We start from the raw sequence: 22756 nt of genomic DNA, 5'->3' as shown, positions 1-22756 counted from the left end.
GTTTAATCATGTATTAACGTAATTACGATCCACGAGAGTCTGCAGTTGAGGGAGGAGCCTATTCATTTACCACGTGACTTGGAAGGAGCCAATGAGGACCGCGCGTTGTTGCCAAATCTACTAAATCTGCTGATTTGAAAATATTATTTAGTATATCTTAATTAGTGTCGACTGTCGAAAATTAGTGAACGGGTGATGTTGCAACGTCGCGCTAGTCCAGTCTTGCTATTGGCTGCCGCCTACTGCAGACTTGTGGCCCCTAGTGTAGTTAATAACATGGTAAATTTGTTGTGACAGATGTTTTGACAGTATAAAACCGCTGTCCCATTCCAGATTCCACACCAGAAACACATGATTTCAAGATGAACGAGTTCTTACTGTTTTCATTGGTAAGTTGTCTTCGCATTATTGGAAGATTTGTTTAGTATACTTATAAAACCTACGTCCTACCATGCGTTTTTTTATGCAAGCGTATTACCTTAGATTGTTTAAAGTCTTAAAGTGTTATAACCTTAAAGGTTTACTGCCAACTTCTTTACCTATTTGCATAAAATGCCATAAAATACATTTATATTTACATATAATTCGGTTATTTAAAAGTTTCCCATATTACATTTGAATCAATTACCTATTGGTCTGCTTGGACAATTATTATATTGAAAAAAAGGAGATGGATTGACATATAGATAAAAAGAAAACATATGGTGAAAATTAAATTATTCTATGGAAAATATCAGTGAAAATATTGAATTGTTACAACGTTTGTAATAAGTTAAGAGCATGGTTAGTATTTGAATATGTCTTCGGACAAGCCAAGAGTTTTGCATTTCGAAGCAAGACTAATTAAACTACTAATTGACTAATTGAGACTAATTCACGCAACAGTTATTCAGTAATTTTCATCAGAAAACATAATACGGGTCCTTTCACCTTCTTCATGTTAATATGAAGAAGGTATTTGGAAGAGTTTCGTGCTCACTACTTGCATGTAGGCTAAGTCCACCTTAGTTTGATGATGGGGCCTAGCATCAGAAACCTTGCAACACAAAAATCCACTGGGGTCTTATACATCTGTTGCGTGTAGGTTGTGTCTATTAAATAAGGATGTGTTTAGTTTGGCTTATTGAAATACATTTTCAGGTTTTCTTCTGCGTTGTACAATGCAAAACTTTGCTAATCGAAGCAATCAACCTCTCCAATTACCCGGACGATTTTGAGGCAGGTAAGTACCCTGGGTTCGTTTCTTTTGTCTGAGCCAAATTATTTGACTAAACCCGAATTTGATACCAAACTAAAATGTCTGGATATAATGTCTCAATTTCCGTCCTTTGTATCCTTTGAACTCTTGTCCAAACCACCTTTCACCCTTGACCCCCGTCATTTCATGACAGAGCCACAGAGGATTCGCTGACATCACGTCCAGACCCACAGATCACAGCAGTCCTAGTCACACCCAGGCGCCGCGCCGATACGAGTGGCTACTTAAGTCAACCGTCTCTGAGTGTTCATTAGCTGTACATAAATCAATTTATTCATGCTGTATATATTTAAGACTATTCGATATTCAACTCAATTACTTATTTGAATCAATATTTTTTCAATCGAACTCAGGATGTAAATACTTTCAGGGTGGCTAGTGAAATCACATTGAAAAATTCCCTGACTTTTCCCTGACAATTCCATGATTTTTTTTAAATTTCCCTGATCAACAAATTCAAAATTACAATTTTAATACTAACTAATTCTTCAGAGGACTAATCTGTATCTGAAGAATATCTTATGTTTGTTTGCATGAAAAAATACATAAAATCTATAGATACAGGCTAGCTTATATTCAAACTTGCAACTTGCCTTAATAAAATTAAACTGAGATTGATAAGATGATACACAGTTTATAACAAAATTTAATTTGTACAAAAAGACAAAATTTAATTGTACAGACATATTTCTTAGTTTTCACCCACACGGTATACGTACTCTCACCAGATCGAGCTTTCCTAACAATTATTCAAATTATTTTTAACATTTTACAATTTTCTCTGACTTATGACAAAATTCCCTGACTTTTCCAGATATTTAATATTCCCTGACATTTCCAGGTTTTCCAGGTCACTAGCCACCCTGTTAGTGTATGGGATTGTGTTTCAAATCGCCATTGCATTTTACTTATTTTGTAAATTTCATATAATCATTTAATACCTTACATTCTTTTTATTTACTTGACTCATATTAGTATTTGAATAATTTTTAATGTCCTTTAAGAAATGTTATATCATCATCTTTTAAAATTTAATCTTTTATGAAATGTATAACTAAATTTAAATCTTCAACAAGGCCAATAGATAATCATTTTTTTTTTGTGACAGAATTTAACACGAAATTTTACTTTCAGACTAATTAACCTACTTAAATCAAAATTAGGCAATCCTAAAAAAACCCATTAAAATTTGACATGTCTGGAATTTATGAATAAATTGTAATGATTGTAATATGAAATACATCGGCCAAACAAAAAGAAAAATCCAAACCAGATTCAAAGAACACCAAGCTCATGCAAATTACAGAAGACCTGAAAAGTCAGCCCTTGCTAGCCACAGTATTAATTCAGGACATATTTTCAATTTGGAAAGCCTTAAACTTAAAAAAAATATATATAAAACCTCAATATCCTAATGCGTGGGAATTTTATTTTATAGAGAAAAAACAGACCTAAATTATTTGTTAAATAATAAATACGGCCTAATTATATACTCGGAATTACTGAAAATAATTACATCAAGAACAACACTGTAACATATCCAAAATTCAAAGTATAATTTTGTCTAATATTATTTGTTATATATTTTTCCAATATCCTTTACATCATCTGTTTTAATTGTGTTTAAAATTAATTTATTAATAAGTAAATATTTACTTTTTGTACTGTAAACACAGCCTGACAATGGAAACCTAGTTTCTAAAAGCGCTAGTGAAAAAAAAAATTATTAGCCTTGTTGAACATTTAAATTTATTTATACATATCATTATTAATTGCCAATATCTCCAATATATAATCTATATAATTAATACGCTACATGAAACTTTGTCGGTTGAACTCCTCCGCCATTTCTTAACCGATTTTATCCATTGACGTCTCATCGGAAAGAGCGTGTTGCGTAGATTTGCAAACTGGCCTTACATTTTTGAAAAAGTCCCTTGGGCTCTGCCCCAGTGGCTTTGAAAGTTCCCATGTTATCCTTATGAAGAACATAATTGTTTACATTATGATCAGCTGTGTAATTTAATTGCTGTTATTTATTTTTCAATTCAATGAAACGCATTGAGTACATTTATTTACTATTTGAGTTTTTTGTAAACATAACCCCCAAGACGGATCGTGTTAGAATGGTTATATCTTAAATTTGTGTTGTTTTGTGTAGCTATAACGGATCGTGTTAGCATGATTTTAACTTAAATTTGTGCATTTATCGTTGTTTTGTGTAGCTATAATTTGTTTATTTGTTGTTTTTTTCTTTTAAATGCCTCCGACGCGACGACAACGAAACATAGACAGGAGGTGTAATCGTGATAACGACCGCAGCTACACTCTACAGAACAGTGGCGCGTAATAGGCTTACTCAACAGAGTCAGCACCTGACCCTGGACAATCTCAACTATTAGGTTACACATGCCTCCTAACACTACCGACAACAACCGATAACAAAACGACTTTTCGTTCTCAATTGGCCCTCTATCAATGACCTGTGTTGCATGTACAGCGAGACATTTTGAGAAGGAGAAATAAACCGGCCGGAATGCTTTAGGTTTATCAATAACGAAGATAAACATGGTCTGAGTTTCACACCGGTAATCTAGTGTGGAAAGTAAGGTGCCAAAGTAAGGCTTTATCTGTGCAAGGAAGCCCCACAATCTGTAGGAAAATAACTATTTCTCACAGTTACCTGACAAAGTTGGCTTCCTTGCACTGATAATAGCACGAAAAGTAACTAATTGCTGCATTTACTCACTTTTGCCGCCCAACAAAAGGTTACCTAATAGTGTACGCTTGAAAATAAGATAGTGTAGTGTTTTTAGATACACAAATAAAAATTCACTCCCTAGAGATTAAAAATGCCACTTTAGACCCGCAACTAATGTATAAAAACCGGTTATTTTTGCTGAATTATGACGGAAATAGTTATTTCTAATGCGCAATCATATTTCGTTGCATTAAAAAAAAAACTATTTTCTAAATGTACTGGCCGACTCGTGCGAAGCATTCACACTGCATCCTTCTCAAATTCCACTTATTATTGAAGTACAAAACATACAGTTAATACTGCGTAGTAAGTGCATCGTTGATTTAGGTATGGGTTCTTACTTCAGGAATAGATGAGATTTTTATTTTGGATGATTAACTTTTTCAAAATATAATGTTCAGTTATTTACGATTTTAAATGTTTACAGGACCTCTTTGAACACTATGTTTGAATTGATAATATGGCCATATACGATTTTTGTGTTGATGGCTTTGTTTTAAAAAAAAACATGATTTTTCTCTGATAAAGCACACCCTTGACAAAGCCACAAAAACTGATTTTTTTAAATATGGGGTCTGGCACGTTCAATCCTTCCTTCTTCAGCGTCTGTCCAGTGTCCATGTGCCTTACTTTAAGTCATGGCAAAGGTAACTTTTATGGAAAATTCCTTCTTAGTCAGTTTGAAGAACTGATAATCATCAACTTGATAATAGAGTTCTTTTTAGTGTGAAAATTTGTGAAGAAATAAGGAAGTTATGGTCTACCGACAAATAAAAGCACTTTAGAAATTATAATATATATATATAGAAGATTAATGATTGTGTTTTATTTTTATATCACGTGTAGTTCATTGGTTATCTCAAAAGACCTGTTACAAGGCTTCATGTCATTACCGTGCTCAGTCCACTACTTGTGGTACTATAATGGAGTATACTATTAACCTAAGTAGTAAGTAGTTCTAACACGATGTCTGTTTTCAGCTTTCTTGACGGGTTTGATGGGCGTTAAAGACCAACTAAACCTTTGGGACCGAATGAGCGAACCTCGAAGCCAAAGTAAATTTACCAGCGACCTGGAAACAAAATGTAAATATAAAACTTATCTCATCGTGACAGGTTCCAGGGATCAAGAAGGTGAACATATTATATCTTTATACGTTGAATACCGGCTACTAGCAAAGTTTACTACATCAAAATTCTCTGCTAGCAAATTTGTCTTGTATAACGTAACTGCAGAGTCATGTGACAGAGTGGTTGTAAAATATATTACATCAAAGACAAATTGTGTTGCTTGGGTGATTGAGAAGCGTGACATATTTACAACCCAGGCAGTACAAATACGTGGAGATCGTAATTCGTATATAAGGGACTGGGTTTGGGAAATCACCTCAGCGGAAAACTGTGATGTGAAAGATGCAAATGAATTCACACGATTCGATCCTTAAGATGACAGCCACAACCTCACTCAGATGAATTGAAGCAAACATTAAATATAGTTTTTTATTTATTGATTAAAGAGGGAATAAATAATTGCTATCAAGTATAATAATCCATGGTTAATCCTATCCTGTACCCTATATACTACAAGTAAGGTTTGCGCGCACAATGATAATAAGTTTTGATTAGTAGTCTTAAACGAGCTCTCCAACAGGGTGTGTAGCCTACAAATAATTTTACAATTATGTACCAACTATTTTCAAAAATACGGCTACTTTTACTAATAATAATGGTTAACAATTTATTGTATAAACAAGTGTATCGTTGTATAAAAAAGGTCGCACTGCTTCATTTCAACAAGCTAATTTATTTATTTCAAGTCCTGGTAGCTGTAAAGCTAAAAAATATATGAACAAGGCAAATATCCTTGATTCATTGTAGGCTAGTTATCAATATTTATGTTGAACAATTAGGCTATTATTAGCTAAAAATGGCCCATACATAATTGCTACAAAGCACGTGGAGCAGAGTCCTCGAGATTCATTTAAGTGTTACAAAAACACTTGCACCAAATTTAATTTTAGCATTAATCATAACATTGAAAAACATAGTATGTGAGACACATTGTAATAATGCATGTTTACCTTCTCCTTACAGGCATAAACATAGTTTTACATTAAATATCTTGTATAACAATTTAACCATACAAAACATTGTAAAACAACAAATACAATTTAATTAGCAACAATAAACTACTAGAGTCGGGACCACGTAAGGTCCCGTGATTGGGTTGTCAGTTGGGTTGTGATTGGTTGGTGGCAGCCAATCACAAGAAAAGGCTAGTGCAACGTTGCCACATCGCACTAATAAAATATACTAAGCAATATTTTTAAATCAGCTGGTATTATTAGATTTCGCAACACCGCATGGTTCTCATTGGTTCATTCAAACCCACTAGAGTCTAAACCTTCGCTAAATCATTACGATGTTGTCCCCTGGCGCTGCGGAGTGGGGGAAGCAAAGCATTCTATTGGCTGAGGGAACACCATTACCGCAACGATACGATTTATAGCCACCGGCCTCGGTGGTCTAATGGATAACGTGCCGGGCTGAGGATCAGGAGGTACCAGGTTCGAATCCTCTCGGTAGCACTAACTTTTTGTCTAAGATTTTTGCATTATCAGCAAGTTTGGTTAGGTTATGACAGTTTAATTTGTTAATTAAAACATTATAAAATTCAATTTGAGCTATTATAATTTTAGAACTATTTTTTTTCTATTAGTAAACCTTGTTCGATTTTTCATTATCAGCAAGTTTGGTTGGTTTGGTTAGGTTATGACAATTTAATTTTATAATTAATAAATTCTAAAATTGAATTCAAGGCATTTATAATTTTATTTTATGAACATAACTATTTTTTTCGATTAGTAAACCTTCATTCGATTATTATTTTATATATTTTTTATATAATCAGCATGTTTGTTTGGTTAGGTTAGTTTATGACAGTTTAATTTTATAAATATTCATTTTTTAACTTATTTAAAAACTGCAGCTTAGGTATATGATATGCATGTAAAACAACGCGGGCTTGTTTGGACGCCGTCTAGAGGGGAGGTGGAGGGAGGGAGAATCATTTCCCCCACTCCGCAGCGCCAGGGGACAACATCGTGATGATTTAGCGAAGGTTTAGACTCTAGTATTCAAACCCATATGGTAAATAGGCTCCTCCCTCAACTGCAAACTTATGTGGTCCCTCTAGTCAAACATTTTCTCACAGAGGCTGCTAGGCTCGAGGGGAACAGATCAATAATCTGTGTGTATAATGTAAAGTCTCATTTACACATTGACAGGAGCCTCAAGAAAATGGAGGAGAAAACAGAGTAATAAAATAACAGTTCTACAATCTTGCTATAAAGTTTGGGTAAATGGGTTGGTTAAAATTAATGAAATAAAACTAAACAGTTTCCAAGAAGGAATGATTTTTAGCGAATTTCCCATAGGGAATAAGTTATTACCTAGGTCTCATGGTAGGGAATAAACTATTACCCCATAGTGTTTTATACAAATGTTTCCCACTCATACCTGTATTAGGTTGTCCATAATAACAATCATAAATATAAAAAAAACTCATTAATTTTTATTTATTCTTCTTGGTGGTGTTCTATTCATATGTTTCCATAGTTTACAAATCTGCTCTTTCAATGATTGCTCAGTAAATTATTGTTTTCTCGCTTTTTTCCATTGTAATATTTACGCCAACCCAAATTCAAATAGTAAATATTTCATTTCAACCAATTACCAGTTTGTAGCACACTTCCTTACAACTAAAATATTTACAGCAATTAAATTATCCAGCTGATCATAATGTAAAACATATGTTCTTCATAAGGATATCATGGGAACATTAAAGGCCACTGGGCAGAGCCCAAGGGACATTTACAAAAATGTAAGGACAGTTTGCAAATCTACTAACCTAGACAAACATTTTGGTATGTAATATGTGGGGTTAAATCTTAAAACAAAAAAGCCTTATTGTTCACAATGTTTCATGTAGCGTATTAATAATATAGAATAGAATTAACTTTATAATCAAATAATTTGAGTATTATTATTGGAGGACTGGATTAAAGATTACACATGTTGGAAAAACAAATACTCCTGCCACAGCTTACCTGCAGAGTTTTACATTTACAGTTTTTTGAAATATTCTTTCAAATGAATAATCTTAAAAAAACACTTCAAGTTACTACATTATTAGTTTGTAAGCTCTAAAAAATGGGATTCGAGAGAAATTAATTGGGAAATTCTATGTTTTGATGATCTAAAATAAAAAAAATCATTGTTGTAGCCCCGGAACTGTAATATATAAAATATTTGGTTTTACAATATCTTTATCAGTTCCAAATGTAACCTTCGTCAAGTGTTACATGTTTCGGCGAGCTGCCATTGTATTGTATTAAAGTGTTTGACAATGGCAGCTCGCCGAAACATGTAACACGTTGATGAAGGTTACATTTGGAACTGATAAAGGTATTGTAAAACCAAATATTTTAAAATAAAAAACCTGAACTTTTAACTTACCTGATATAATGGAGGATCATATACTTTTATTACCTGATATAGCATTGACTATCATAGTCAATGGTAATAGCTTATTCCCTGTATAGGGATGAAAATAAAAAAGCTAAAAATTAAATATATTTTTATGCTCCTCACATAACAGTCAGGCAGGACGAATAAGGCAATAGGACTGGTAGAAAGGAATAGATTTACCATGTTTTACCTTTCACTGATCTTGGTTTTATTTGGCTCAGGATAGGAAAACCGCAAACAGACCAAATTAATTTTAAAAAAATTTTAAACATACATGAGTCCAAGATCGACAGTGAAAAAAAGAACTGGAGTAGAAATGGAATGCCAAATTTTCTGAAACCCTGATCATAGGTGTAACATGTAAGTACAGAAATCAAATTTAGATTAAAACAACTTTTTGACTTAATATATATTTTTAAGATTCTTGTAACACTAAATAAAATGGGACAACTCCCAATACTATAAAAAATATGATTAAAAATTATTGAAATTGCTTGCACATTGTACTATTGTACTACCACTGCTTATTCATGATAAGGGTTGTTAGCAAGGTAATAGTAGGAAATGTGTTAGATTGCTGATATCGGCTAACTTTTGAGGTTAAAAAGGACTGTTACATATTAAATTTTAATTGAAATGAGAAGAGCTTTTTTCTTGTAAAAATCAGATTTTTTTCATTTAATGGGTTTTTATCAAAATATCAACACTAATACCAAACCTGCAGACTAAGTAAATTTCAATTGTCTTATTGGATTTTAACTCAAAGTTTTCTATAAATAGTCATATTCAACCTTTTAAAAACGTTAGAATTAATACTTACTTTGGCTCTACAGATAAGAGAAAAGGGGTTTTTTTTAAATGTTGATAGTGTTGGATGAAACAAATAATTGTCAAATATTTATCAAAAGATATCCATAAACAAGCGAACTACAACAGTTTTCTTTTCTCCTGTACAATAACCGGATAATATTTAATGTACAGTTTTTTTAATAGTCTTTGTAACCAACTTCAACATTGGGATGGAAGGTTGAGTTCTATAGGATCAAAAGGTTCTGCTTTAGTTGTAAATTGTTCTTTATCACAGTTTTTAGAAACATCGGTTCTAGTACTTCAGATAATCGAAGAGCACTTTTACAAAACACTTTCACACTAAGTTGCCCCATTGGCACACTATGATGATCTCTTGGAGAACCTCAACTTGATTGGTTTGACAGAAGCGGTCACTATACTGTTAGGAGTTATCTCCAAGGGTATGGGAGTTTCTGGTGTAATGCTCAACTCATAGTTAGATATTATCGTACTCAATCCAGCCTTCACCTGCATCTTGCCAAATCTCATACCTGTAAAACAAGTTCTAGTTAAAAAACTAACTCCTAGTATCATTATCATAAATCCACACACCAAGAAGCAAATTTGAAGCTGAATATCAGTGAAAAGTGGCTGTAGAATGGAGTGTGACGATCTGTGTAGCTTTTTTATCTGACTAAGATCAGTCAATACTTTAAATAGGGCCATTTATTATAAGCTGATATTCGATCAAGGACAGCTAGGCCCAAGGCCACACTAGAAAAACATACCATGCTGCAGCACGGGCAGTGCAACACTACGTCACAGTGGTGGATAGGTGTACTAAAGTTGCCAGAGTTAACAGCCAGCTTATTTACCTAAAACATATGGGATATGATAGTGAATCTATCCACAAGTGTGACGTCTTGGATCCTGCAGCCTGTCCTGTTTTTCTAGTGGAGCCTTGCTGGACCCGGAGTAGTTCCGAGTTTTGAACAACAAAATCCATGTTTTGCTGGTGGTACTAATATAAAGTCAAGCTTAAACATTTACGGCTGATGACTATGGATGAATTTGCAGTTCTCTTTCTGCCATGTCTGGAGACGGATCAATCAGACCATGATATTAGTGACAGCGCAACTTTAAATATTTTTGTAAATATATATATATATATATATACTATAAGCCTAGAGTTAGTGGTAAGAAGATAAATAAAGAAGACCCCCTGAAGATGTCACACAAGCTGACAAAATTTATAGGGTGACACAAACATCTTATCTACTCAAGAACTACAGACAACAACAACATAGATAATCTTATATTAAAATTTGTTTTCAACTTCTATGAATCAGAGAGAAATGTGTTTTGAAAGTGGTGACTGATACCAAGTAAACATCTCATCCCACTGTAAATTTTGAAGCTCGTTTTTGTGTCTAGTTTATGTTGGTGACACTGATCGTTAATAGGGTTGACAAAATTTGGTTACTATTGTTTTACGGTTAATTTCATGATTTTTGTGCTTTACTGTTTGGTTAAATCCATATATAAATCCCAAAGTACCAATGAACTTTTGAGAAAACTCGTGGACCTTCAATCTGAGAAAAGTCACACCCCCATAAACCATATTTAAAATTTTCTTCATGACGAGAAACCTTGCACAAAACTATCCATTATTTCATAAATTGCCCTTTAATGTCGCAACTCTTTTCTATAGGGAACTTTCCATATACCTTTTGTAAAAAATACCTCAGCTGTTCTTATTTGTTTGTTGAGCGGAGCGAGCGAAGCTCTTATACGTCGACTCTTATGCATTTCGTAATACGCAAACTCCTTCTAGACGGCTGAATCAATCGTTTTCAAATTTTGCATGGTGATAAAGACCATACCGGTGAGTGCCAACATCTATATGGCGTTAAAAAAGTCTCTCAGGAATCCGCCCCACTGGGTCTCAAAGTTTCAATGTAATCCTTATGGAAGCAGTATTTGACAAATAAACAAAGACATGATCAGCTGTTGACTTTTGAATGCAGTAGATAAAGAAAAAGCTGATAGCATTATTCCACAGATATTGGAACAGAAATGGTATTGATCATAAATATAATCAAATGATGACACTAGCTTGAGGTCCGTGACGTAGGAAGTGGTAAAGGAAGTAAGTAGTAAAGATGAGCAGTCGTGGAGTGTGGGGACTGTTTATGACGATTAAATTAAGGTATCTTCAATCCTAAAATGCTATTGGAAGGGAAGAAAACAGGTCTACGACGTAGGAAGTGCCGAAGTGGTGAAGTAAGTAGTAAATGCGAGCTGTTCGGGGTGTGGAATCTGTTTATGACCATTATATTTGCAATCCTATGATGCTATGGGAAGGGAGGAAAACAGGTCCGTGACGCAGGAAGTGGTGAAGGAAGTAGCCAAGGGGAGCTGCCCGGAGTGTGGCAATTGTTTATGACGATTGGATTAAGGTGTCTGCAATAAAATTCTAAAACGCTATGGAAAAGGAGGAAAATAGGTCACTGACGTAGTAAGTGGTGAAGGAAATAGTAAAGGCGAGTTGTTAGGAGTGTGAGGTCTGTTTATGACCAATAGATTAAGGTATTTGCAATCCAATAATGCTAATGGAAGGGAGGGAAACAGGTCCGTGACGTAGGAAGTGGTGAAGGAAGTAGTCAAGGCGAGCTGACCGGATTATGGCAATTGTTTATGACGATTAGATTAAGGTATCTGCAATCCAATAATGCTAAGGGAAGGGAGGGAAACAGGTACGTGACGTGGGGAGTGGTGAAGGAAGTTGTAAAGGCGAGCAGTCCGGAGTGTGAGAACTGTTTATGACGATTAGATTAAGGTATCTGCAATTCTAAAATGCTATGGAAAGGGAGGGAAACAGGTCCGTGACGTAGTAAGTGGTGAAGGAAGTAGTAAAGGCGAGTTGTTCGGAGTGTGGAATCTGTTTATGACCAATAGATTAAGGTATTTGCAATCCAATAATGCTAAGGGGAGGGAGGGAAACAGGTACGTGACGTAGGAAGTGGTGAAGGAAGTTGTAAAGGCGAGCAGTTCGGAGTGTGAGAACTTTTTATGAAATGAAATGAAAATCCTTCTTAATTGAGGCGAACTTAGGACCTCATGGTCCTTTCTTACTGTTAACCTCTAACATATTTTACTGGAACTGTTTTATGACGACAGATTAAGGTATCTGCAATCCTAAAATGCTATGGGAAGGGAGGAAAACAGGCCCGTGATGTAGGAAGTGATGAAGGAAGTAGTACAGGCGAGATGGCCGGAGTGTGGGAACTGTTTATGACAAAAGATTAAGGTATGTGCAATCCTAAAATGCTATGGGATGGGAGGGAAACAGGTCCGTGACGTAGGAAGTGGTGAAGGAAGTAGTAAATGCGAGCAGTCTGGAGTGTGGGAACTTTTTATAAGGTATCTGCATTTATTACCTTATTAAAATCAGGTGTAATTATTTGTTTTTATTACTGTATTCTGTTTTGTTCATTTCAGCTTCTTAACCAAATCAATAGTTTTATTAATACTTATGAAGTCAAACGAGTTGAGGCCCGTGGGTAACGGCATAGACAAATAGAATGGATAACAGCTAGTTTAATTAACTAGGAGACGAGTTATTTTTTATGATTAGATCATTTTATTTGGTTTGACGAGGTTTTAAATTACCGAAATAACAAGAAGCAAATTATAAACAAAACGCGACGTCAACAGTGGACCGTACAGAACAATAAATCTGTCTACACGCAGCTGATCGCAACGATGTAAATAACTACGATAACTATGCTAACTACGATTTATATAACTGAGTTGTTTATATTGTTGGCTGATCCAAAATGAGAAATCCACTAAGGGCCGAAGTATGTTTTAGGTGTTATCCATGCTGATACATTGAGCATTGTTTAGAAAGTTGCAGCTATCAATTGAAAACAGAATAAAATTAAAACAGTACTAAAACCTCATCAACTGCAAGACAAAAATAGAACAGAAACGTTGTGTCAAGGTCAACATGTTTCTGTTCCTTCCTTGCAAGCTGAAGTAACCGAACCCAGATAATCACTATAATAACAGCCTACCAAGGTCATGGCCATTGTACTAACATCCTGATTTTGTACAAGCAAAATCCAACCAATTTTTAAATACATCTTACTCTACTGCTATAGGAATGAATAAAATAATCCGAGAAAGATTTTTAATATAAATCTGATGATGTTGAATCAAAATTGTCAACCTATGTAACATATTTCTGCTTATATTTTGCACCCTGTAAATAATTAAATCGTGAATCCCTACGTAAAAAAACATAAGGTGTAAAACTAATTAAGAGGTTATACAATTATTTTTTAAGTATTAATTAATTCTCTTACTCACCAATACACACTCGTGGACCTTCGCCAAAAGGTAGGAAGGAGTAATTGTGTCTACTTCTGATATTTACTTCACTAAATCTTTCTGGGTCGAATTTGAATGGTTCTGGGTAAATATCTGGGTCATGATGAATAGCATAGCTTGGAATTACAACTTTTACATTGAGATCCAGAGTTACGTTTTTGTCTGGTATTTTATACGGCTCAGTGCACTTGCGGATCAAAGCTGGAACTGATGCATACATACGCAATGTTTCTGAAACAGATTTTAAATTTTAAATTGATTCCTCTTTAAATTGATTTCACGCTTAAGTATTATGGTAAAGAATGATCAAATCTCTTTTGTTTTAGTTGTCAATATATTGTTTTGGAATCAAAGAAGAAATAAAAATAAAATATTATTGTGTTATCTTGAATCTTTGTAGAAGGAACAAATGAGCTTATTGCTTGACAGATATATTTTACATTAGAAATAGTACTATTTTTGTAATGCAAAATGCACGATAAAACAATGGGAAAATATCTAATTTATTGTTTATGGTCCGGAGCGGGAAAGTTTTTGTCTTCTAATCAATATTTCAGTGGTTTGCTGATTTCCAAATATTTTTAATATGGTTAAAAACTACAGTGTTATTCAAAATATATTCATCTTTTTTACTGGGATTATTCATAAAATCTACCTCTTGCGTCAAAAGATGATCCATTAATCCAAGTAGATAAAATTGTTATGACAATATAACCGACTTATTCACAATAATTGTAAGCATGAATAAAAAAAAAACAATTTTGAGCATGAATAACGAGATCCAGAATCTGTATCTTACCATTTAGCACTTGTTCCATGTAGTTCATCTCCTGGATTGCTTGGTAGGTAATTTTTCCGTTGTGATTCTCCAGAACTTCGTCAATTTCCCGTCTCAACTTCTCCTGCAAGTCTGGATTGCGTGCAAGCTCGTACAACACGAACGTGGTTGTAGAAGAAGCTGTTTCAAACCCAGCAGCAAAGAACACAAATGCTTGAGCAGCCATTTCTTTCAGTGTTAATGCTAAAACAAAACATTTGTCCTGTAATATTGCATTTGAGGAAGGTTTCAATAATTTAGCTTTGAATCAAGATATTTTATGAAGTAGAACAAGTTTTCAATAGATCATCTGAATACTTCACTCAGTTACTCAATACTTTGGCATTAAAAGGATTGGAAAATACATAACAGGGTGCAATAGGGTAGATGAAGGGGAATGAATGAGGTGAAAACAGTTGACTTTTATATAAAAAAATGCAGGGGAATTTTAAATTTACACTTTCTTGTGAATATTCTCCTTTACCATTAAGCACATAAAAACACTTCAATACACTTAATTATTTGTTTCTAAAGCTCTACCAAATGGTTTGGAAAAAAATTGCAAAATTTTGTGATTTAAGGTAAAAAATGGGAATACCCAATTTTTACCTCATAAATCCCCATTCCCAAAGTCCGATCATGCTAATTTGTGAACTTGTTTGAATAAACATATAGTTAACCAATTGGTCCCAAATTTAATCATTTTTGCTCAAGTTATTGTGCTAACGGACACAGAGTAAAAAGGACACAATGTAGTTACAACCTTGTCAACTCAAAATAATAAATTAGTAAAAGTAAAGTAAGCTGTTTAGCATCTGTTATTTTGTGATAAAAGTAAGTTTTGTTTATAGATCTCAGTAAAAGGAATTTATTTGTAAAAATATCTCAATTTCTTAAAAAATGTTAAAGCCTTGTCATTCCAAGGTAGTTATTTTTATAGACAACAGCGATATGAATATGAATTTCAACGGTCGAAGTCCTCAAAATGAAAAAGTAAATCGGTCCCAGGTCCAGGTCTTACCATGAGTACGTTTATAGCCTACTAGTGTACCTGTTGCTCGATTTCGAGCGATTGCGAAGTATTACAGGCGTTATTTTAAAACGAATAACAGTCATAATTTCCGATGACTTTAAAAGAGTCGACTCAAAGATTATGGAAATACTCACGATGTAGGCCTACATAACAGTTCGATATAACCATTAACCAACATTTATTTCATGTAAATATCTTATCATTTTTCAAAAGCTGATCTTGTTTTTTAGTGTTTTCTACAAAAGTTTCCCACTCATAGCCGCATTAGGTTGTCCATAATAACTATTATAAATTAAAAAAAAGCAACATTATTTCTATTTCTTCAACTTGGTGGTGTTCTGTGATTGTTCTATGTTTCCATAGTTTGCAAATCGGCTCTTTCAATGATTGCTGAAGAAATGCAGCAGAGTGTTAATTAAGTTTTCTATTTAGTATATAAAATTGTCCAAGCTTTATCGCTTTTTTCCATTGTAATAGTTACGCCAACGAAAATTAAAATAGTAAATATTTCATTTCAATAAAGTCAGTAAATGTTTGTAGCACACGTTTTCCTTAACTAAAATATAGTAACAGCAATTTTTTGCTGGTCATAATTTAAACAAATATGTTCTTCACAAGCATAACATGGGAACTTTAAAAGCTACTGGGGCAGATCTCAAGGGACTTTTTTGAAAATATAAGGTCAGTTTGCATATCTACACACCTAGACGAACATTTTGGTATATAATACAGTAGATTCCCTCTTATCCGGACTCCTCGGGACCGAGGCCAGTCCGGATAACGGTTTTTCTGAACCGACGTCCCCAAAAACTCGTTAAAACGGACCGATTAAATGCATATTGTATAAAGTATTTGACTTAAATTTAGGAGAGCATTGTATTTAGACACGTAATCACCGGTCCCAAATCTTTCCCACGAGAACAGTCGTTTCAGTACCGCCCACTTCCTGCCGATCTAGTCCGATTAAACCGATGTGCTGATAAAAATTGTCCGGTTAAAGAGATGTAATTTCCGCCGAGTGTAGTCCGATTAAACCGATGTCCGGTTAAAAGGTGTCCGGATAAGAGAGAGTCTACTGTATGTGGGGTTAAATCTTAAAACAAAAAAGCACAAATTTTCATGGAGCGTGTTAATAATATAGAAGATTCCTTATATGGTAAATTCCCTAGAAATGGAAAATTCAAGAGTACAATTCTTACCATTTTCCTTTAACCCATGATTCTTGTTTTGAGCGTGAGAGTCATCATCCAAAGAAGCATTGTTCTTTACTTTGATCAGAAGATCCATAAAGTCATTTCTGCTCACATTGTTTTCTTCTCTGTATTTTACTGTTGTTTCAGTTAACTTTAAAAGAAAATCCTTTACTCGATCGTCCGTCAAAGACATACCAAACACATTCGCTGTAACCGGAAATGTCGACATGAAAAATCGTTTGACCATTTTCCATTTTGACTGCCTGAATATCAATTGACTTATATCAAAAATGTCAGCATTAGAATCTTGCAAAGTGTTTACATCCAAACCAAAAGCGCAAGTGGAAATTATATCAAGGGTAAAACGACTTGTTAAATCCTTGACATCGATTGTTTCATCATTCAAAGCCAACGGTTCCAGATGTTTCTTAAGTTGCTCAGAGCATTTCTCTATCAGCGTAAACATCTGTTTCATCCTTCCAGAGGTAAACGTCGGGGTCAACTTCGTTCTCATTTCTTTCCACTCTTTTCCCTCCATGGCAAATAAATGATTGGCGAGGAAATCATGGGAAGACTTAGGAGGTAACGGACGGTCCATGAAGTGATAAAAGTCCTTTGTCAGGATTTGTTTCACAATGTCTAGATCAGTTACGATTAAAGTCGGTTTTCGAACTTCATATATTCCGCCATACTTATTCTTCTTGAACTTCTTGTAGAATGTCTCGTAAAATGCACCCAAATGTTTTCTTGCTAGTACAAGATCTTGCCCGTTGCCGAAGGGGAAGGTAGGTTCTTCATGTGGAATACCTTTCTGCTTCCAATAGTTGTAGTTCCTAGTGATGTAGGAATATAAGAGACCTGCTATTGTGGCGATGATCAACGTGGCTTGTATCAAAACACCCTCTAGCGCCCACTCCATTCTGCTAACACATGATATTTTATTAAATAAAAATATTTGTTTCTGTTAAATAACTAAATACTATTTCTTTGTTGACTATTGGTAGAAGTACATTTATAGAAGTCCTAGTTCCATGTTAGAGCCGGAGCTAGTTTGAGTTGAAATAAATGATGTTGCTGCAAGTTGTTCAACTATATTCATTACACTGTAGCACAATTGACTAAAGTTGAGAGCTGAATAAAGGGATACTGGGGAATGAAAGAAAATTGGACACCAAAACTCCCCCTAGGTTTTAGTAATTGTTAACCACAAAAACATGCTTGTATCCTACCGGTAATTCTTGTATATACTCTTCCTCTCAAATGAAATGACAAACAAATTATTCAAGTAATCCAACCCTTATGTTTGAGAAAAAGTTATTTATTATATTTTATGCACTCCACACTTGGTAAAAGTGAATTAAGAGGACCCATGCTGCTCCGCAGTGTTGAGATAAATATCATACCTGAGAAATAATCAAATTTATGTTTTTTGGTCGAGCAATACAGTAGATAAATATATGCCGATGCTTGATATGAAATCTGTGCATGCACATATTCAATTTGGGACCTCAATCATGAAAATCGGTCGGGTAGAAGAGCCAAACAAACTCGGAAAAGAAAAACAAATTTAACTCCCATAAGAAATACATGGGGAGCAAATTTCCTTTACCTATAAGCCAAGTGGGACTGTAGATAAATATACACCAATGCTCGATGTGAAATCTGTGCGTGCATACCTTCAATTTGAGAACCCAATCATGAAAATCGGTCTGGTAGAAGAGCCAAACGAACTTTTTAATTATATATAAGATAGTCAACTGGAATGACAAGCTTATAGAACTATTTGTCAGAAAAGCTGGTTAGTTGATTGTTTCCCATCCATTCTATCTACAATAGCAATCAAAACTAATTCTTTAATAATTTAACTACTATCAGAATTCCTTTAACGTTGAACTTTAACCAAAGAAAATTACCATGCTAAAGCATTTTTTTTTTAATGTAGTTTTTTGTCATTCGCCTATTGGGTCTGATGATGATTGGAGTATCCAATTGAAATCGATCACCACTTTCCATCTTCTATATGTAATTTACGTCTTGTGAGTGAACAATATAAGTGTTAATAAATGTTTGAAGTGTTATTAGACGTATTCAGGGTGATTTACCTAAAGTGTTACAATAGGTAACTTTTCAGGCATTTATTTTACAGAGAACTTTAAATGAACAACTTCCCTTCTTTTTATTTTCTCCCCTATACCATAGTTATGGAGAAAGTATTGTTATCGTCAAATTTTTCGAGTTTGAGTTCATAGTGGATATATCGTTTTGGGTCCCCCTGGACCCAAAAAAGTTATTTTCGAAGTGATGTCTGTGTGTGTGTGTGTCTGTGTGTCTGTGTGTCTGGATGTGTACAGAGCTAGGGACTACACCTGTGATCCGATTTCAATGAAATTTTGTGTGTAGGTTCTAATCCATGGTATCTCCAGGGGTTTTTTTTCATTTTTTCGAAATTTGGATTTTTAATGTTGATTTTCCCATAAATCCCATAAAATAACGGAAAAATTGGATTTTCTCAAAAATGGCCCGACTATAAAAATTACTTTTCAAAAGTTATTGTAAATTATGTTATTTTCCCATAAAAACAACAAAAAATAGGGTTTTAGAAAAAAGCCGGTTTTGATTTAACTTAGTATGTTGTGTTCCTTAAAATTTTAAACGTTTTTTTCATTTTTTTGAAATTTTGATTTTTAATGGGGATTTTCCCATAAAATAACAGAAAAAAAAGATTTTTGGAGAAAAGCTGGTTTTGATCAAAATTAATATGTTATGGTCCTTATAATTCTAAAAAAAAAATAGTGCAACACCCCATTGCTGTAAGAATTACGGTTCAAAAGTTATTGCAACTTTTCTGATTTTTAACTATAAAATATCATACTCTCACCGCTTACCCATGATAAACATTGTTGACAAGCTTATGGGAGAAAGTATGTGTCAGAATACTGATATCGTTTATTTAGTGACATTTTACAAAATGCTATATAAAATTCAAAATTTTGGAAAATGGCGGACAATCACCCCTTTTTATGATATTTTTGGATTCCACGTAAAATGTTAAGACATTTTTACTCCTGTACCTAATTTATTTGATAAACCTAACCGTTTCGGATTTGCAGCCATTATAAGCTACACATAACGATGGATATTGTATTACTGTTTACAACAACTAATCAGTAAAGCTTGCCATTAAAGAAGAAGATAACCAGCTGATTGAAGAATAATAATCAGCTGATCGATAATTGTTTATTTTCTATTTGAATTATTAACCATTTAGTATTCAATTAACTATTGTCGAAATTCATTTTTAATTTAAATACAAGGAAATGATTAATTATTTACTATAACCATAATACCATAAACAATAGTTCAATATGGTTCAATTAATACATAATTTTGAATTCTAAATAGCATCTTGTAAAATGACACAAAAAAAGAAGGGAAGTTGTTAATTTTAAGTTCTCTTTAAAATAAACTCCTAACAAATGACCTATTTAAACCACTTTTCATCAATCACCCTGTGTGTATGTACTTTTAATAACACATTGTAGGCTACAACTCTTATCAAGAAGTTATTTAGGACCCAATCAACTTTTATTAAAAAGAAACCTCACCTTAGACCTTTAAAAGCCCTTAGGACTTAGGACAGACACCAAGGTCAATGTTAAGGTGGAAATTGTACTTTGGAGTGCACCCCAATAGCATGTACTTCTAACAGGCAGGAGTGGGTGGTCATGGAAAAAACGCTGGACATGCAGTACCCACACACACTCTCCTTTTTATATATTTAGATTTTAATTTTTTTCTACCAAAGTCTTTGAAGGAATATTAAATACTAGTAACGTAATATACTATTTTTTAAATCTCTATTTCTTCTACTTGAGGACGTTCTATGACTTTCCTATGTTTCCATGGTTAACAAATCGGTTCTTGCAATGATTGCTCAAGAAATACAGTACCCTGTCAATTCATTTTTCTTATTTGATAAAATATATCAAATTGCCCAGGCTTTCTCGATTTTTTACATTGTGGCCCTACATAGGAATGAATAGTAAATATTTAATTTCAACAAAATCAATAATTGTACCCATGTTGAATTGAAAAATAAATAATAGCAATTAAATTATACAGCTGATCAAAATGTAAACAATTATGTTCTCCATAAGGGTAACATGGGAACTTTCAAAGCCACTGAGGCAGAGCCCACGGGACTTTTTCAAAAATGTAAGGCCAGTTTGCAAATCTACGCGACACGCTCTTTCTAATGAGACATCAATGGATAAAATCGCTTAAGAAATGGCGGAGGAGTTTAACCGACAAAGTTTCATGTAGCGTATTAATTATATAGATTATAATTTACATCAATAAATGTAAACAAATATCATACAACAACAACACATTTCGACCGTAAAATCTGTAATGCATAAGTTATTAAACATTCGGGCACAGTGAAAAATAATAATTAATCGTAAAAAACCCATTAAATCAACATTCATCCATTGCAAACAAATAATGTTCTACTTGTATATAAATGACCTCACCTGGGAGACAGCTGGCTGAGACTGTTGTCAGATCAGACCAGGACTGTCTGGTGTAATTCAGCTGTTATTATCCCTTCCAAAATGCTCAGCAATTGCTGAGTCACTGTTCAGAGACTTGTAATTTGTGGTTTAGTCTTACAATCCAGGCCAATCCTTGTAATAGTGACTTGCAGATTTTCAACTGAAAAATTATTCTCAAACCAACAATTTAGAGTGCAGAATGAAAAAGAGAGTCAATTTTTTGCATATCTTCAGGTAAATCTTATTATCTCCAAATCATTTGTGAAAATGTTTACTTTTTATGTTATTTTTATCTTTATATTTCAAATTTTCAATTATTATAATTTTTTCCTTTTGATATAGCATGTTTTGATACCAATTACATTTATAAACGTTACAATTTTTGTAACAACACATTAACTCATATATGTGCGTTAACACATGCATTAACGCAAAATAGTACTGACCAATCATCATCACAGACTTGATTATTTTTAAATGCCATTATATTGTAGATACTGAGTTTTGTAACATTGCCAAAGGAAGTAAAATAGGAGAAGGTAAGAAAAATTAAAATGGGATTATGGCGGTATCTTGTTAATCATTAATTGGAATCCTTATAGTCTATGAACATAAGGGAAAAAAGGACTTCACATGGACAAAATTAGACCACGATCGAAACCAACTGGAATGTGTTTGGCACATGTCCGAGAACATTTTCTGAGAATACCCAAGTTTTCCCACTTGGGCAACGTCTGCCATCTTGGAAAATGGCAGGAAAAGTATACAATAATATGAGCCTTTACTTTTTTATTGTGTAAAACCCGTACCATATAGAGAGGTAGAATACGTTTTGGATTATTCCCCATAAGAGTTTCTACCTAACTACACCAAAAAGCCATATTGAGTTTGTAACTGTCAAAAATCGCATTCGAAACTGATATTTTGTAAAAAAAACATGAGGTATTTTCCTATTTTCGCAATTAATATTCAAAGTATGATTTTTTACATCAGTAAAGATTTGTGGCGGTTTAAATTGCAAATCCAACGCATATAGTACAGTACAGTATAATACTTTTGGCCAAAAACTAAGACTGCCATATGCTTTTAACTATGCTGTTTTTATTTAATATATCGCCAATGCAATGAAACCTGAAACCATCACACTACGAGTTTCTCTATCAGTTCGTAGCCTACTAAAAAAGTGTATATTACCATTGACTATTGAATATTACCCAATAAATTGAAAGACATTAGGAACTCAGGGCGGAACGGCATGCTTATTGTTTATATTACCATACACAGTGTAAGGTGTACATAATAAATATGATTTAAAGGTAGAAAACGAAACCTTATTTTATTTTGTACAAAATAGTAACATTATTAAAGGTTAAATTTAAGGTTTTGATATATCTTTAATTCTGAAAAGTATTCATTTACATGATTACA

General features: G+C 33.7%; 2 protein-coding genes across 3 annotated transcripts; one reads left to right on the top strand and one right to left on the bottom strand.

Moving 5' to 3' along the window:
• The first annotated feature begins 296 nt into the window (after window positions 1–296).
• On the top strand, window positions 297–5610 carry LOC129002735 (uncharacterized). The gene is made up of 3 exons (XM_054430759.1): window positions 297–389; window positions 1141–1222; window positions 5000–5610. Exons 1-3 carry the CDS (start codon window positions 363–365, stop codon window positions 5461–5463), a joined length of 573 nt encoding a protein of 190 aa, XP_054286734.1. The 5' UTR covers window positions 297–362; the 3' UTR covers window positions 5464–5610.
• A 3822-nt stretch (window positions 5611–9432) lies between these two features.
• Window positions 9433–21445, bottom strand: LOC129002734 (probable cytochrome P450 6a14). Of its 2 annotated transcripts, none has more exons than XM_054430758.1 (5): window positions 21308–21445; window positions 16782–17698; window positions 14532–14753; window positions 13712–13963; window positions 9433–9888 (listed from the first exon to the last, which is right to left on the bottom strand). In XM_054430758.1, the coding sequence occupies exons 2-5, from the start codon at window positions 17692–17694 to the stop codon at window positions 9719–9721; spliced, it is 1557 nt and encodes a 518-aa protein (XP_054286733.1). In that variant the 5' UTR covers window positions 17695–17698; window positions 21308–21445; the 3' UTR covers window positions 9433–9718. The 2 variants fall into 2 exon arrangements, with proteins under 2 accessions (XP_054286733.1, XP_054286732.1); XM_054430757.1 differs by having other exon boundaries at window positions 16782–17695; window positions 21308–21444.
• Window positions 21446–22756: the final 1311 nt, after the last annotated feature.

This window comes from Macrosteles quadrilineatus, unplaced genomic scaffold (genome assembly GCF_028750875.1).
Source record: "Macrosteles quadrilineatus isolate MER2022 unplaced genomic scaffold, UCM_ALF_1.0 Scaffold_9__3_contigs__length_116548681, whole genome shotgun sequence".
Lineage (NCBI taxonomy): Eukaryota > Metazoa > Arthropoda > Insecta > Hemiptera > Cicadellidae > Macrosteles > Macrosteles quadrilineatus.
The sequence above is the reverse complement of the archived record's forward strand: the minus strand, read 5'-3'. Positions and strand labels throughout refer to the sequence as shown.